Raw genomic sequence first — 18,114 nt, 5'->3', positions numbered from 1 at the left:
GGTCGTGTACAGTTCATGATGTACATTAAGCTTCCCAACACACGAGCATACTCCAATTCAGACGTGCTTTCACCTTTATTCTTTATAAGATGATGGTTTAAGTCAATTGGAGTTCTTGCACTTCTAATTTCCAAGTGTTTGAATTTTTCAAGTACCATTTTCACATAATGTGATTGAGACAAAGCTAGACCCTGAGGAGTCCTCTGGATTTTAATTCCTAGAATTACATCGGCAACTCCTAAGTCTTTCATATCAAACTTACTAGCAAGCATACACTTAGTAGCTTGAATGTCGGCAATGTCTTTGCTCATTATTAGCATATCATCAACATATAAGCAAACAATGACTATATGATTTGGAACGTTCTTAATGTAAACACATTTATCACATTCATTAATCTTAAAGCCATTTGACAATATGGTTGGGTCAAATTTCGCATGCCATTGCTTGGGTGCTTGTTTTAGTCCATAAAGGGACTTAACAAGTCGACACACCTTCTTTTCTTTTTCTGGAACCACAAACCCTTCAGGTTGGTTCATGTAAATTTCTTCCTCTAGATCACCATTTAAGAAGGCTGTTTTTACATCCATTTGATGGATTTGAAGACCATATAAGGCGGCTAACGCTATTAGCATCCGAATGGATGTAATTCTTATTACCGGCGAGTATGTGTAAAAATAGTCAAGACCTTCTCGTTGTCTAAATCCTTTGACAACAAGTCTTGCCTTGTATTTGTCAATAGTACCATCGTCTTTCATTTTCTTCTTGAAAATCCATTTAGAACCCAATGTTTTTTTACCTGGAGGAAGATAAACCAATTCCCAGGTATGGTTGCTCAATATGGATTCTATTTCACTATTGACAGCTTCTTTCCAATATTGTGCTTCTGAGGAAGACATTGCTTCCTTGAAGGTACGAGGCTCATTTTCTAGCAGGAAAGTCAGAAAATCTGGACCGAATGAAGTAGATGTCCGTTGACGTTTACTTCTTCTCGGATTTTCCTCATTAGGCATACCATCTGTTATTTCCTCCTGAGGTCGTTTTGACTTTTGGTAGTCACTTTACTTTCCTTTTTTACGGATAAATAGTTTCAAAGAATTCAGCATTATCTGATTCTATTTTCGTGTTAACGTGAATCTCAGGATTTTCTGATTTATGAACCAGAAAACGATATGCCTTGCTATTGGTTACATATCCAATAAATACATAATCAACCGTTTTTGGACCTATCTTAACCTTTTTAGGTTTAGGAACTTGTACCTTAGCTAAACACCCCCACACTTTGAAGTATTTCAAGCTGGGCTTCCTTCCTTTCCATTTTTCATAAGGAATGGACTGTGTTTTACTATGAGGTACACGGTTGATTATTCGGTTAGCTGTAAGTATAGCTTCCCCCCACAAGTTCTGTGGTAAACCAGAACTTATCAACAACGCATTCATCATCTCTTTCAACCTTTGATTCTTTCTCTCCGCAATTCCATTAGATTGTGGAGAGTAAGGGGCAGTTGTTTGGTGAATAATGCCATTTTTCAAACATATTTCTTCAAAAGGAGATTCATATTTGTCATCCCTATCACTTCTTATCATTTTGATATTTTTGTTTAGTTGTGTTTCAACTTCACTCTTGTATTGCTTGAAAGCATCAATTGCCTCATCTTTACTATTAAGTAAATAAACATAGCAATATCTCGTGCTATCGTCAATAAAAGTAATAAAATACTTTTTCCCACCGTGAGATGGTGTTGACTTCATGTCGCAAATATCTGTGTGAATTAAGTCTAAAGGACTTGAATTCCTTTCAACGGACTTATAAGGATGCTTAGCATACTTTGATTCCACACATATTTGACATTTGGAATTGCACAAATTTTGGCAATACTTCTAAATTTATCATTTTTCGCAATGTTTTGAAGTTGACGTGACCTAAGCGTGAATGCCATAAAGTGTTTGACTCAAGTAAGTAAGAAGAAGCATTAACTTTATTGATAGGAACTGCTATTACATTTAGCTTAAAAAGGCCCTCATTCAGGTAACCTTTTCCTACATATACATCATTCTTACTTAGTACAACACTATTAGAAACAAAAATACATTTGAATCCATTCTTGACAAGAAGTGAGGTAGACACAAGATTCTTCCGAATTTTTGGAACATGGAGAACTTGGTTTAGAGTCACTATTTTTCCCGACGTCATCTTCAACGCAATCTTGCCAACTCCTTCAATTTTGGCTGTAGACGAATTTCCCATGAAAATTGTCTCGTCGGGTCCTGCGGGGGCATAAGAAGAAAATAACTCCTTGTTAGCACAAACATGGCGGGTGGCTCCAGAATCTATCCACCATTCTTTAGGATTTCCTACCAAGTTGCATTCAGACAACATGGCACACAAGTCCTCCATTTCTTCAGCATTTTCAACCATGTTAGCTTGATTCTTCTTCTTCTTATCATTCTTTGGTGCACGACAATCCACGGCCTTATGCCCAGATTTTCCACAGTTGTGGCAATTACCCTTGAACTTTTTCTTGCTTGGGTAATTCTTTGGTCCAGAAGCCTTCTTTCTCTTCTTATTTTGTGGCGCCTCCTCAACAATGTTAGCCCTTATTATTGTCGAGTTTCCACGTGACTTCTTTTCAGCATTTTTGTTGTCTTCTTCTATCCTCAAACGAACAATCAAGTCTTCAAGTGTCATCTCCTTCCGCTTGTGTTTTAGATAGTTCTTAAAGTCCTTCCACAACGGAGGTAACTTCTCAATGAAAGTGGCAACTTGAAAGGCCTCATTTATGACCATACCTTCAATAATAAATTCATAATTAATAACAAGATAAATGTTATTAATAAAATATTGATTCGGGTCATACCTTCAGCAAGGAGGTCATGCACAATGACTTGTAATTCTTAGACTTGAGTTATGACCGACCTAGTATCAATCATCTTGAAAACCAAAAATCTTGCAGCCACGAACTTCTTAAGTCCGGCATCCTCAATCTTGTACTTCTTCTTAAGCGCATTCCATAACGCTTTTGAAGTTTCCATGACACTATAGACATTGTACAAGCTATCTTCCAAACAACTCAAAATGTAGTTTTTGCACAAGAAATCAGAATGTTTCCATGCTTCAGTTACAACAAATCGTTCGTCTCCGGAGTGCCTTCATCCAGGACCGGAGGATCCTTCTTGATAAATCGCTGCAAACTCAACGTAATAAGATAGAAGAGCATCTTCATTTGCCAACGTTTGAAGTCAATACCGGAAAACTTTTCGGGTTTTTCTGCTGGTGCCATAGCATGAGCACGAGTTGAACGGCTTGACGAGGCAGCAACACTCGTAACAGTAGCACCCGTTCCCGCAACATTTCCATTAGTTTGGTTTTCATTCGTCATTTTTCTGTAGAGTTGGAAACAAAACAGAACTTTGTTAAATCAGTGAAGTTTTGATATCTTCAAACTGAATACCAAACCAAACATACACCACGTAACAATGGTGAAGTTTTTATATACTTCAAACCCGTACGTTTATTATTCCAGTAAAGTTTTGATATACTTTAAACCGGACAGAACAATTATTGGAGTAGGAAGCACGAAGGCTTTAGTCTCCAAACCAGTATACAAAATATAGATAACAGTTTAATATATATTTCAACACTGAAACGTTAGATAAAATTCCTTAAGCTTGTAAACGCTACTGTGTTAAAACACAAAATCAGAAAGACTGTTAGAAGAAAAAACTGGAAAAACAGTAAAGTGTAAAAGATATTCCGAGTCCACAATTTGCTTGTACGTCCTTAAGGAATTTTAACCCGCTCACACGTTGCCAAGGTAATGGACTAAATCCTCCCAGGATGAAACGGAATAAACCTTCCTGCAACAGTGGCAATACAAACTGTAGGATACCAACGAACTCAAAGAACGGAGCAAAATCACACTTACGAATTTAGAAGAGATTTTGCGAAATAGAATGCAGGATTTTCAGAAGAAAGGAAGTTCTGTAATTTTTCAGTGTGTCGAAAATGCAGCCATGCCTCAAAATTTATAGGCAATTATCGGAAGAGGTGTTATGTCTGTTCAGGAAAAGTGTCTGTTCAGAAGGGAAAATTAACGTTCAGCATTTTTGGATTTCAGATTTCAGTTAATTTCCTTAATTAACTGACTGGCTTTTAATTAATTATTAAATAACTAATTAAATAAATTTTGTCCAAAAAATAATCTTATCGGTCGATCATTTGACAAATCCAAATCCAAATCCAAATCCAAATCCAAAGCCAAAGCCAAAGCCGAGCCGAGCGAGCGAGCGACGACGGCGCGAGGGTTCATTCTCTTCAACTCCTTTTAAGAGCTCTAAGAAGTGATCCTATATATATACACACAAGTGTAGTTGTCCCTCACCAAAGAGGGACAAAGTTCAAGACAAAAGCTTACTTCATTCAAATTTTTATTTCCCTTCATTTTATTTTCCACCATTTCCAATTCACACTCTTAGACTTTTAAAGCCCAATGCTTAAAGTCCAACATTTTTAAACATGTTTTGAAAATATTTTTTTTAAGCCGATGGTCTATTAGAAACAGTCTCTCTACCTTACACGATGCAGGGTATGGTCTGCATATTATATACGGATAAAACCGAGGCTAATGAGCACTCCGATGTCCCATTGGGGCAAATGAAGCAAGGGCGTAACTACAAGGAATCGAAATCGAAGCTAGGATCCTCTCATATCAAGGCCCGAACAAACACTTGCCCTCGGAGCCATCTAGACCACGCCACCCGGATTCGGTCCGAGTTTCAAGACCTCGGAAAGCATTACCAAGCATCTACACACGATTAACAAAGGGCCGTGATATCCGTGCCCAACCGGATATCACGGCGTGGATCTCGGCCCGTATCGGCAGTAGATTAGTGATTAGCGAAAGGGAAGATTTTTACCTTTCATAGAATTGTACTTAGGGTAAAACTCCCCTACTCTATAAAGGGGAAGTTTATTATTCAATAGGGACACTGTAACATGCATACCAATGCAATATACATCTGTTTTCTCTGCTTCTAAAAGTTATTCAAAGTTCTTAATTTCGCTCATAATTCTTCATAAGTGTTTGGCTCCGAACCGAAGGCAGGCTAGTTGTTAAGCTTATAATCGATCTCGGACTCAATATTACTACTAATTTGGTTGTTTATTCTATCCTTAATTTGCTTATCTAACGTCATTATTCACTTTTATTGAATTAGCCCATATATCCTTAAAATCGCGTATAAATTCAATTGTTATCCATTTTTAAGGGTAAACACATATATACCCACTCTCCCCAAACTCTACTCGTGAGATCATACTGAGCATATTGTTGTTGTTGTTGTTGTAGCGGTACCCGTGGACAAATTCTATTACACCCTTTCTGTAGGCCTCCCTCCAATGAAGAAGGGATCTTTATACAAATAGCCGATCATATTCATTGTTTACTTTCGCTAGCCATATATATAGATTATACATTAATTATACACATATAATACATAATTAATTATGAATATATTATACCTTTACCGATTATTCTTAGTTTACGTGGTTGGGTGGGCTATTTAGGTTAATACTTCAATGAAGATACATTGGCCCAACTATTGTTCCGAAGAACATATAATTTGTCGTAGAAATGACACCAGATAAACATTTTAAAGGGATGCTATTTAGAAATTATCCAGTGGATCCTAAATTTCAGTTTTTCAGGACAAAAATATCGTGAATTGTCCTAAAGTTAGTATTTTTAGTTTAAAATTTCAGGTTAAAATAAGTACTGTTAATCTCTAAATAGCTTTCCCGAGAATGGTTATCTGTGCACTTACCCTTAATTTGCCTCATACATTGTGCCATCAACAAAGATAGATATGGTATTATTGTGAAAATTGTATAGGCTAGCCAGAAATAAAATATGGACAAAAGTACCCTACCCGAAATACGGAAAGTTCCAATATAATAGGTGTGTTTGGTATGAAGGAATATTTTTTCCATGAAAATGAGTGGTATTATACTCATTTTCCCTTGTTTGGTTGGTGAGTGAAAAATATTTTCTAGTGTTTGGTTAGAGATTATAAAATATTTTTAGAAAAATAATTTTATATGCTATTCTCTTCACCCCTATCCCCAAATTCCCATATTTCCTGTGCTCTGCCCCCTCCCCACCCCCCTCCCCCACCCCAAATACCCAACGTTTTTAGGATTTTATATTCTTCAAGAATTTAATTATTCTTTTAAAAATTCACACAAACCCAAAGGAACTGATGTGCTGCTTTTTACTTTTTTCACGCAAAAGCAACATTAAAATTTGTGATCCATAACTAAAAAGAAAATACTCCTTTTTATTTGAAAAGAAAGTACTCTTTCTACAATATGAAAAGAAAGTACTTATTTTGTTGAAATGAAAGAAAATATTTTCTACAAGAAAAGAAAATATTCATTTTATTGAAATGAAAGAAAATATTATTTACTACATTATTTTGTTGAAATAAAGAAAATACTTTTTCTACATTATAAAAAGAAAGTACTTTTTTGTTGACATGAAAGAAAATGTTTTTTTTACAATCATGAAAAAAATATTCATTTTGTTGAAATGAAAAACAACAACAACAAAAAACCCAGTTTGAACCCATAAATGGGGTCTGGGGAGGGTATTATGTACGCAGACCTTACCCCTACCTCATAGAGATAGAGAGGTTGTTTGCGATATTTGTTGAAATGAAAAAGAAAGTACTAAATCTACAACATGAAAAGAAAGCACTCTTAATGATATTTCTATTTAAGGCGGGGGGTCGAGGTAGGGTGGGGGTTGGTGGGGTGTGGGGAAGGTTGAAAAAGAGTTTTGAAAAATATTATCCGTTCTCTTGAGAGGGAAAACATGTTCCTCCAATTGAAGGAAAATGAGTTCACGAGGAAATTGTTTTTCAAAACATTTAAACCAACCAAACATGAGAAATTTTGAAAATATTTTCCTTCATACCGAACACACCCAATATGTTGGATTATGGAGCTTTTGCGTATAAACTTCCAGCATATTATGAAATTGTAGCATATTATGTTTGAATCTTATATGTAAAAAATTCGAACTCCGGCATATTATGCCGGAATTTTTCGGATATTAAGGATGATTTTGTTCAGATTTTATCTTTACATGAAAAATAACTAAATTTCGATTACTTTTTTCAAACTGTAACTAATTTTCAATTACCAATTGTAAATGAGGCTATTTCTGTTCCCTCCCCCCGCGGTATCATTGGAATATCATTAGGCCCTATTATTTTTCAAAATTCAAAAGCCCATTTTCAGTTTGACAAAGCCGATGGACTTCAAATGTTGATTCGGTTTTAGATCTCAATCATTTTCTACACTTCGAACTGTAAGTGTCCTTTTCCTTCTCTATCTTTTAATGGTAAAATACAAATTCCATAGTTCATGTGATTTTTACACAGTAAAATTGATTTCGTAAAATATAATTAGAAAACTTCCACCAATTAGTGAATCTGAAACATGTAAAAGGCAGTTATCATCAGACTTTAAAACTTAATTATTGTCATTCCTCAACGTTCAAGGGCTATTATCCTAGTTGTTTCACTTATAGTAGTACCTTTTGTTGTATTCTGAAAATTCATTTAATCTCTTGCAGAAAATGTAATTAAGGAGTGTGGAATCTATTTGGTTTATAAGATGGAGAATGTAATTGGTCCATTGTTATCAGGGTTTGGTGCAATTCTGGGAAAACTTTTTGGTCATCCATTTGATTTTTTAGCCGGAAAGTCATGCAGGTAATGTACTTAATCAGTGTTTATTTATTCAATAAAATAAGGGAAATGTGCCAAATACATCGCTTTACTTTCGGATATTGTTTACATTTAACCGTCGTCATACTATCCGCCCAAATTTACTCCTACTATTATACTACCCTGCTAAATTTACCACTACCATCAGCAACCTTTTTAAACTTAGGTAATTCAAAATCTGCGACTATATATAAATTATTAAAGCAAAGTTGAATTCGACAATGTAAATTCTCCAAGGAACTTCAACTTCTATTACTAACACTTGCAAAGTCCCCATACCTTTGGTGGAACGAATGAATTCATTAAAGCTGGGGTATTGTAAATACTTTTAGAATTTAGACAAGCTACCTAATTTAGATTCTTCAATTTATTATAGTTTGTTTACCAACCGTTGTATTATTTTAATATTTTTTTCTCTTATTTTTTTTCCCGATTAAGAAAGCAGGTAAATGCCAACTATTTCAAAAGTATTGGATCAAGAAGAAGAATAAGTGAGCTAATTAAAATGATTTGGGAGATTTTGGGTCACCTAACGGTCCGAGGGGTAATTTTTAAAAGTCATCCGATGGCAAGGATAAATTTAGCAGGATAGTATAAAGGTAGGGCTAAATTTGGCTGAATAGTATAATGGAGGTTAGATGTAGACAATATACGAAAGTAGAGAGGTAAATTTGGACATTTTCCCATAAAATAATAAGGTTATATTTGTATATGGTATTTTAAATAATTTTGTATTTTTCTTTTCCGCTGCCTACTACCCCCCCCCCCCCCCCCCGTTTTTTTTTTTTTTTTGTGAATAAAACAACAATCTATGGCTTGATTATATACGTACTGTTTTTTCAGCTTAGTATGCGGCCCGACATGGGATTTCTTCTGTTACATAGAGAACTTTTGCATTTCTCATTTGCTGAAACTGGCCATGGTCTCAATCCTATTCTATTTTGGTGAGTTTCTTAGTTACCAGATAAGTGCTTCTATATATAGATAGCTGTCTAACATTATAGGCAATGTGCCGCAATTTATTGACAACTCTTGTTTTATTGCTTCGACTAATTAAATTGAGTTAACTAATAAAGTATTACTCTCTCAGTTTTATTTATATGATACTTCTTTTAGTTTGTTCTAAAATGAAATAACACTTTTATATATATATATATATATATATATATATATTTGGAATTAATTTATCTTTAAGCTTTCAATTTTATCCGTACTAAAATGCTTTACACAACTATATATGACCGTAGAAATCTCATGACATGTTTAAGATTACAAGTTCAAAGAATATTATTGGTATGTGGTGAAAATCTTTACTTCTCTGTAAAACTTCGTGCCCGATCAAATGAAGTGAAGGGGTATCATTTAGTTATTCATGGTGAAAGAAACATTGTTGGAAACAAGATATATAACATAATTATCATTTCACTAATTATATATGTGCCCTTTTTGGTAATGCGCAGTTGTCTTGTTCTTGTATTTGCTATACAAGTTGGGCATATGTGGGTGCATTTGTGACATGGTTTGCAGAACCACATGGGCATGCATCTCTACATGCTTTTCAGTCTTAGATTGTTGTTGCACTTTCTGCTGCTTTAAGCTTCAACGGTTTTTTCTCAACCCTCGTCATAAAAGGCCAAGAAGATCAAGACATGAAAGAGATATCTATATTTCTACTACTTTTTCAGAAGAAGAACAAGGTCAAGGAAGTTTATATCACAGATCCTCTAGAAAAATTGAAGGAAGAAGATCAGTAAGGGATCAAAGGAAAGAGCATTTCAGAAGGTCTTTGAGGCCAAAGAATAATAAGATGCATCGACAGAGAAGAAGATAAATTTTCTTATTAAATCTTGTAGATTTTGGAGTGAAATATTGCAAGTGACAAGTCATCTTATTCTCAATTGACTTAAAGTTTCTAAGTGGAGCAAGTTAGTCGAGGAATTTAAAAAATCCTAATAATAAAATTTTTATTTTCTAGTACTCTAAGTAACAGCTGTTTAGAAGATGCAAATTTGAGACTGGTAGTAACTCCATATGCATGCATTCGCAAATATATACATGCATACATGTAATTCGTGATCGGCTACATAAATATATATACTTTGTAGTATTAATTTTTTTTGCTTTATATAGGTGCATTTTATTCCATGGTATTGAAAGCAATAGGAATATTTTCCATTCCTTTGAAACGTTGTATTTTTACATTTTATATGTACCCTTACTTATACAAAAGGGGAAAAACAAAAAGACAAAGACCTATAACCAATTTTGTACAATGGACAGCTATATTTTGTACAATTAGACAGCTATATGTGAGATAAAATTAGAGGAGGAATGGTATTATCCTAATCAGCAATTCTAGATTGCTCCATAGTATTATCTTTATGTATTGATAGTTCTACTGCTTGCTCAATCTGACTATGAACTTGGGCTCAAGTATAAAAAAGCAGTCCAATTGTCTCTCTTGAAACAAGACTGGACCAATAGCCGGCCCAAATTCTAGATACATCAGTTAGACCCTTGTGACTTCTTTTCCATAACCATTGATCCATACGCTGAAGAGAAACACCTTTTGTGAGAACTCCGGCAAAACCTTCGTTAACACCACCCCCCCCCCCCTTAAGTGGGAGCCCGGAGATCGGACTCCCAACTTGCCTAAAAAACTCCGATGAAGAGGTCCTGCCAACCCTTTTGTGAAGATATCGGCGATTTGGGCTGTAGTAGGAACAAAAGACAAAGAAACTAGACCATCGAGCAATTTTTCGCGGACGAAGTGGCAATCAATTTCGATGCTTTGTTCGTTCGTAAAAAACTAGGTTTTTGGCTATGTGAATCGCAGCTTGATTGTCACAACGGACAGAGACCGGAAGCGAAGGGGAAATAGATATGTTAACAAGAAGACGAACAATTCATGAAAGTTCTGCTACCAAACATCGGATAGATCGATATTCAGCTTCCGCCGAAGACAAAGCAATCACTTGTTGTTTCTTCGCTTTCCAGGAGAGGGGGCATCCTCCTATGCTTAAGAGGAAACCAGTGACTGATCTTCGAGTATCCGAGCAAGATGCCCAATCTGCGTCACAATAACCCAAAATCTGAAACGAAGGCTCGGATAAGAAGAAAAGTCCCAAACTTGGATCAGTTCGAACATATCGAAGAGTATGTAAAGCTGCCTGATAGTGTCCAGATCTTGGAGATTGCATGTATTGGCTCAAAGTCTATATAGCAAAGGATAGATATGGTCGGGTATTTGTGAGGAAATTTAGCTTCCCCAAGAGCCTCCGATAAATGGTAGGATCCGGCAAAAGCTCACCAGAATCAATAGTAAGCTTAATGTTTGAATCAAGCGGAGTGGAAACATCTCTTGATTGTAGAGAATGAAACTCAGAAATAAGGTCAATTGCAAATTTCCTCTGAGTCAAAATGATACCTCCAGGTTCGTGTAAAAGTTCCATACAGCAGAAAATAAGTTGTTTCTCCTAGGTCCTTAATTCGAAATTCTAAATCAAGGAATGATTTATCTCACTGATTTCTTCTTGATTGTTGCCTGTTAGGAGAATGTCATCAACATATACGGCTAATATAGTCGTTAGAGTCCCAAAAGTTTTGAAGAACTAGGAGTAGTCGTTGACCGAGGAGGTGAAACCTCTGGATCCTAAAGCAGAGGATAGTCGAGCATACCATTGGCCTGATGCCTGTTTCAAACCATGGAGGGACTTGCGAAGACGACAGACAAGGGAAAATCTTGGAGGTGCAACTCCTGGTGGAAACTTCATAAACACTTCCTCGTTCAAGTTGCCATGTAAGAAGGCGTTATTAACTCTAACTGGTATAATTTCCATCCTTTCTTCACTGCAACAGTTAACAAACATCTGATAGTTGTCATTTTCACCACTAGTGAAAATGTCTCTGTGTAGTCTATTCCCTCTCGTTGTGTATCTCATCATATTACTAGCCTTGCTTTGAGTTTTTCCAAACTTCCATCAAATTTGACTTTAACTTTGTACACCCATTTGCAAGGCAATGCTTTCCTTCCAAAAGGGAGTTGAAATACTTCCCAGGTGCAACTGGATTCTAATGCCTCTAACTCTTTTGCCATAGCTGCTTGCCAACCAGGATGAATGGCCGCTTCTTGGTAAGAATTTGGCTCAGAAATTTGGCATATAGTGTTAACAAACTGTTGATTTGGTTGAGAAAATGCAGAGAAAGAGTAAGAGTGAAACGGGGTAAAAGGTGGGTTTGGTGAAATTACTGAATAAGCAGCATCACATATGTAATCTGATAAATATTTAGGTATATTATGCTCTCTAGAAGATCTACGTAGCCCATCTGCTGGAACTGACTCAACTCTAGATGTAGACAGAGTAACAATGGAGGAACCTGACCCTCTAGGACTGGAAAATGATTATGAAATAACACCTGGTGTAGTTACATTAGGTGAATTAGATTCTTGTTGTGAAGAAAAAATAGGCATTCCCTTATCAGAGACAGGAAAACTGGCTGGAAATAATTTTGACATAGGAGCGGAATTAGAAAAAGAAAATATTGACTCAAAGAATTTGATATCTCTGGAAACAAATACTTGATTCGATTGAAGGTTCAAAACTCTATATCCTTTCTTTCAAAAGGGTAACCTAAGAAGACTCCAGGGATTGCTCTAGGTTGTAGTTTATTTCTATTTCTAGAAAGAGTAGAGACAAAACATAAACAACCGAAAGGCTTCAAATGAGAGTAATCTGGCAATTTGCCAAACAAAACTCGATAGGGTGATCTATTATGTAGAACTGTTGAAGGGAATCTATTAATCAAGTAAGTTGTTGTTAGCAAACAGTCACCCCAATATTTCTTTGGTAAATGAGACTGAAATAATAAGGCTCTACATGTCTCTAATAAATGTTTATGTTTTCTTTCTACTACCCCATTTTGTTGTGGGGTTCCAATGCACGATGTGTGATGAACTATCCCTTTGGAAGTACAGAAATCTAAAGGAGTTATTCCTGTCCCTAACTCATATGCATTATCCGATCTTATGATCTTAACCTTAGCTGAAAACTGTCTTTCTATAAGAGCTAAAAAGGATTTAAGAGTAGGGAAAACATTGGACTTTGTAGACAGAAGATAGGCCCAAGTTGCCCTTGAAAAATCATCCACAATAGTAAGAAAATATCTTTCTCCCCTGTAAGTGGGAGCATTGTAAGGACCCTAGGTGTCTATGTGTAGTAATTCAAAATACTGTTTAGAGTTAATAGAGCTTGTTGGAAAAGACAATTTGGACTGTCTTGCAATTGGGCAGATGTCACAAGGAAAAACTTGTTTATCAGTTGATGAAAGAGATATATTCTTTATATTCTTCATTGCATGATAAGGTAAGTGCCTCAATCTTAAATGCCAAAGTTTGTTGGAATTCATAGAATCAGAAACTGCAGCTTTATTAATATTCAAACTTTCATTAGATGAAAAAATTCCTCTTACAGATGTTTGAACAGACTTTGGGACAGAACTACAAGACTGTTCAAAAGACTCTGAGTTGATTGCATTACAAGTCTTCACATGACTTTTAGGGAAAGGAAATAAAGACTCAATGGACACTGAATCTGACTTAGACACTCTAGACTTAGTTGAATCAACTTCCAGCACATAGAGACCACCAAAAGCTTCACCAAGTACCATTTGCCTTTTCAGAGAAGGGACTTGTACAAAACATTCATATTTAGTAAACAAAATATCAGAATTCAGCTGCTTACACGGTTGGTTAACAGACAAAAGATTATGTTTGAAAGAAGGAATATAAAAATATTATGCAACTCAAGATCGGGTGAAACTAATACACTTCCTAAACTGTAAACTTTGACTTTATAAGAATTTGGTAGTGTAACTTGAATAGGGAAATGGAGTTGTTTGAAATTGTTTAGAAGTGTTTTATCATGAGTCATATGTTGTGAGGCTCCTGAATCAATTATCCAAAACTTTAATGTGATAGTTGTAAAATAAGAAATAAAGGTGTGAAAAGCAGCACATTTACCCACAAAAGTTGGCACTTGCATTAGCATCAGAACCTGAAGTACTTATGTTTCCAGCCTGCACAGATTGTATCATCTGAACAGCTGCTCACACTGTTCTTTTGTGAACCCCTGTGGATTCATTAGGCTAGGTGCAACACCTCCAGTGAAAACTTGTAAGGCCCCGTGAAAACTTGTACTTAAAACTTAAAAGCTCGTAGTGCCAAATTACGCGGTTCGGACCCTTTGTACTGATCTAAGCATTTAAAAATCAAGAATCAAAGTTTTCCAGAAAAGTGCTATTATGCGGTCTAGAATGCGGTCGCAAATCAAGTATGCGGACCACATTTCTATCGCAAAGTGAGTCAGTGTGTTAGTCAAATTTGAGGTCAAAATGCGGTCCATTATGTGATCGCATAACTGATATGCGGACCGCATAGTCGCCGCATAATTATCTTGGAATTTTGTAAAAGGGCAGTTCTGCGGTGCATTATGCGACCGCAGAACGGGTATGCGAACCGCATTTCTGCCGCAAACCCAGACAGAATGATCAGATTTTGGGAGCACTTTTGCGGTCCATTCTGCGGGCCGCATTTCCACTTTGCGATCGCAAACCTGACTCGGGGCTCCAATTTTCTAATTTTTAAACCCAACCCCCTATCGATATATTCGGTATTACAGATCATTTTAAGCAGATCTTTTGAGGCTTTTAGAGAGAGAGAGAGAGGTTCTTAGAGAGGGAAAGTATCTCCCATTAAATTACTCCTTGAGCCTTGCTAAAACATTGAAGAAGATCAAGTGAAGACACCTAAATTTTCATTCCCAAGAGGTAAGATTCATCACCCCAGCTCTTATTTCTATAACTTAGCTATAAGGGGTCAGTATTGAAGTAATTTATGAGTATAAGAATGAAATTATTACATGCATATCACACCATAGGATATTGGAAGGTAGAAAACTAAAAAGAGGGCAATTGGGGGTATAAAATGATAGAAATTCCTCACAAAAAGGGCCTAAAGTCACAATGCACCTTTAGTGTTTGATGATATGCTCGAACTAAGCTAGAATCTCAATCTCGTCTCTAATTCTCAGTTCCATTTGTAATTCTTACACGATAGATCGAAGTGCCAAGAGTTCCGGAATTTTGTAAGGACTAAGGAAAGCTATATTGAGGTATGTATGGCTAAAACCCCCTTTTATTAGAAATTGAGCTCCGTTGGCGTTTACGCAGGTGTGGTAAGGCTAGAATTGGTTGATGTATTGATTGTATTTCACATTAATTGATTTGCAATATATATATATATATATATATATATATATGTATGTAAATCAAGGATGTGCCTCAATGTGAATAATATTCCTTTCTTGATATTTAGAGAAGTGTGAAGAATACGAATCATGTGTTGAAATGCCTAGGCTGTAAGCCGAGATTAAAACTGGAATTATCATGTTAATTATGTGAAAACTTACCTATGTTTGTAACTTGAATTGCTTGTGTGTGCCTATGGCCATAAAATTGCAAGATGGACATTGGAATTGGAATGATGTGATAGCTGTGGCCCTAAGTTCCAATGAATTGATGTGATCTAAGTGAAATAAAGATTCGAATGAGATGATTAATGAGAAAGGAACAACGCCTAGGTAAGGCGGCCTAGCCGATCGGGCCGTGATCGGACACCATGCCGCACACATGGGGGTGATGTGCAAATATTGAATTCCGGAAAAAGGGAAATGAAATGGTGATCGAGGTATATGTCTCAAATGACGCGACCTAGCCGATCGGGTCGTGATCGGACTCCGCTCAAGATAGCGGTGGTATTAAGAACAGTGATGAGCGTATGAAAGAAATGCCCCAAACTAAGTTATGGAAATTGTGTGGAAGATGATATGATTCATTTATGTGACGATGTGGTGTGCGGTTAAAACCTTTGATTTACTCTTGTGATTTCTTTGTTCTTGCTTGGTAGTTCTTTCTAGTAAAATGGTGTTTAGTTATACATACTAGTACTATTCCATGGTACTAACGTCCCTTTTGCCGGGGGCGCTATATTTTTTAAATGAATGTAGGTGGCTCCATTGCGGATAGTGCCGATCGCGCGTAGCAGGTTACCTTCTCCTCAAAGTCTTGGTGAGCCCCTTCCTCCTTCAAGGGGTTGTATTGTATATCTTTTGTTGTTGTGGATTTTCATTTTGAGGTATAGCCGGGGCCTTATTGCCGGCATTGTCGTCCTCGTCTTTTGTATCCTTAGAGGCTCCGTAGACATATGTGTGGGTCATGTATGGGTGTTGTGGGGCTCATGAACTATGTTGTAATTATAAACTCCTGCTTTCTATAAATTGTGACTTTATGAGAATCCCAGAAATTAACTTTAACCACGGTTTAAGCCTGAAATATATAAAATGAATTAACATGGTTGAATGTATCACCTTTTCCCTGTTTAAATAAAAAGGAAGCATGGCTATCTTATTCATGGAGAGTGGGGTAGGAAGTGTGTGATAAGGCTTGCTCGGTTGGGTCCACTCGATCGAGCGCCGGTCGCGCCTCCCGAGGGTGGTGCGTGACATAACTGCTCCTCCTGCTGATGTTTCACGTTCCTCAATCACTGTTGCATTAGCCTGTACATTTCCAAAGTTTCTCTTTGGCTTAGTGAACTTGAAAGACGGTGGGTAACCAACCAGTTTATAACATATCTCTTTTTGGTGTCCCGGCTTTTTACAGTATGAGCAGAAGTTGTTTTTTTCTTGCTTCAGTGTTACTGTTATGATTTCCACCCCTATACTCACTATTAGCTTTTTGTGCATTAACATTGAAAGCACTAGGCTCAGTTGACACACGGTGACCATAATGTACCTCCCTTTGAGATTCTTCATGTAAAATGATTGAATAAGCTTGTGCTGTGGAAGGAAGAGGCTTCATCATGAGGATGTTTCCCCTTACTCCAGAATATCCCTCATAAAGCCCTATCAAGAACTGGATTAGGTTTTTTATCTTCATTCATTTTGTGATCGTGAGCTTTTGCTCCACATTTGCACTCACACCCACAATTCATGAAGGTACTAAGAACTTTCATTTGATCCCATATTCTTTTGAGCCTAGTAAAGTATGCTGCAACATCATTTGTTCCTTGCAAAATGTTGTTAAGTTCTCTTTGCAGCTGGAACAGCTTTGCACCATCAGCCTGGCCATATCTTTGTTCTAGCTCAGCCCAAAGTTCTTCAGCTGTCTGAGAGTAAATAACACTCTCTGCTATATGCTTTCTTAAGGAGTTTAACAGCCAAGTAATGACCATGTCATTGCATCTCCTCCACTGTGCAAACAGTGCAAACAGAGGTGAGTTCTCAACTGGCTTTTGGCATGAACCATTGATGAATCCTAGTTTGTTTTTAGCAGAAAGAGAGATTAATACCCCCTCTTCTCCAATTTCCATAACTAGTTCCATCAAAACTGACATTAATAAAGTCCATTCCAGTAGAATCAGAAGAGTTGAGAAAATATGGATGAGTTCTATCCACCAAATTTGAAGCTACTAATGTGGTGTTCCCAACAGCAGAAGGATAGTCCCAGGTGTGACTTCTCCAGATGAAATACCAGATTCTGAAGCAACAACCATAGCAAGGAAATGATAGAACAGAAGAGATGAAAGGAAAAGAAGAAATGGAGGAAACAACAAAAGGTAGAGAAATAAGATCTCTAAATTTGAGCACCTGCTCCTGATACTATGAAAGCAATAGGAATATTTTGCATGCCTTTGAAACGTTGTATTTTTACATTGTATATGTATCCCTACTTATACAAAAGGGGAAAAACAAAAAGACAAAGACCTATAACCAATTTTGTATAATGGACGGCTATATTTTTTACAATTAGAGAGCTATATGTGAGACAAATTTAGAGGAGGAATGGTATTATCCTAATCAGCAATTCTGGATTGTCCCATAGTATTATCTTTATGTATTGATATTTCTACTGCTTGCTCAATCTGACTATAAACTTGAGCTCAAGTATAAAAAAGCAGTCCAGGTGTCTCTCTTTGTATACGGCCAAAATCGGGGAGTTCAACTTTAGGGCTACTATGGCACTCCATGCCCGACCTCGAGAAGCTCGAAGCAGAATTTGAAGTGTGACCCCGAGGTGCGTCCTCGAGCGAACATATCGAAGGTTCACTGTGGTCAATCTCGCAGCAGTACAAATCGATGATCGTCATGGAAAGGCGGGAAAGCTCCCAAGGATACGTGATTAGAGCTGACCAAGTCTGCAAGAATAGTACAAATCCGTACTGAGCCATTATACAGCTGTACCAATAGCATTTCCTCGTCATATTAGACA

At 36.7% G+C, this 18,114-nt stretch overlaps 2 protein-coding genes across 2 annotated transcripts; one reads left to right on the top strand and one right to left on the bottom strand.

Annotated features, from left to right (window-relative positions):
• LOC109228297 lies at positions 7,644-9,888 on the top strand. Its single transcript, XM_019393449.1, has 3 exons — positions 7,644-7,776; positions 8,635-8,735; positions 9,252-9,888. Exons 1-3 carry the CDS (start codon positions 7,679-7,681, stop codon positions 9,620-9,622), a joined length of 570 nt encoding a protein of 189 aa, XP_019248994.1. The 5' UTR covers positions 7,644-7,678; the 3' UTR covers positions 9,623-9,888.
• LOC109227920 lies at positions 16,739-17,239 on the bottom strand. Its single transcript, XM_019393109.1, has one exon. The coding sequence runs from the start codon at positions 17,237-17,239 to the stop codon at positions 16,739-16,741; it is 501 nt and encodes a 166-aa protein (XP_019248654.1).

This window comes from Nicotiana attenuata, chromosome 6 (genome assembly GCF_001879085.1).
Source record: "Nicotiana attenuata strain UT chromosome 6, NIATTr2, whole genome shotgun sequence".
Classification (NCBI taxonomy): domain Eukaryota; kingdom Viridiplantae; phylum Streptophyta; class Magnoliopsida; order Solanales; family Solanaceae; genus Nicotiana; species Nicotiana attenuata.
The sequence above is the reverse complement of the archived record's forward strand: the minus strand, read 5'-3'. Positions and strand labels throughout refer to the sequence as shown.

Bases quoted from the DNA above. Each gene is read 5' to 3' on its own strand.
- LOC109227920 (XM_019393109.1), bottom strand. From the start codon at position 17,239: ATGTCAGTTTTGATGGAACTAGTTATGGAAATTGGAGAAGAGGGGGTA.
- LOC109228297 (XM_019393449.1), top strand. From the start codon at position 7,679: ATGGAGAATGTAATTGGTCCATTGTTATCAGGGTTTGGTGCAATTCTG. The intron at 7,777-8,634 runs GTAATGTACTTA...CTGTTTTTTCAG, and splicing joins TTAGCCGGAAAGTCATGCAG to CTTAGTATGCGGCCCGACAT. The intron at 8,736-9,251 runs GTGAGTTTCTTA...GGTAATGCGCAG, and splicing joins CTCAATCCTATTCTATTTTG to TTGTCTTGTTCTTGTATTTG.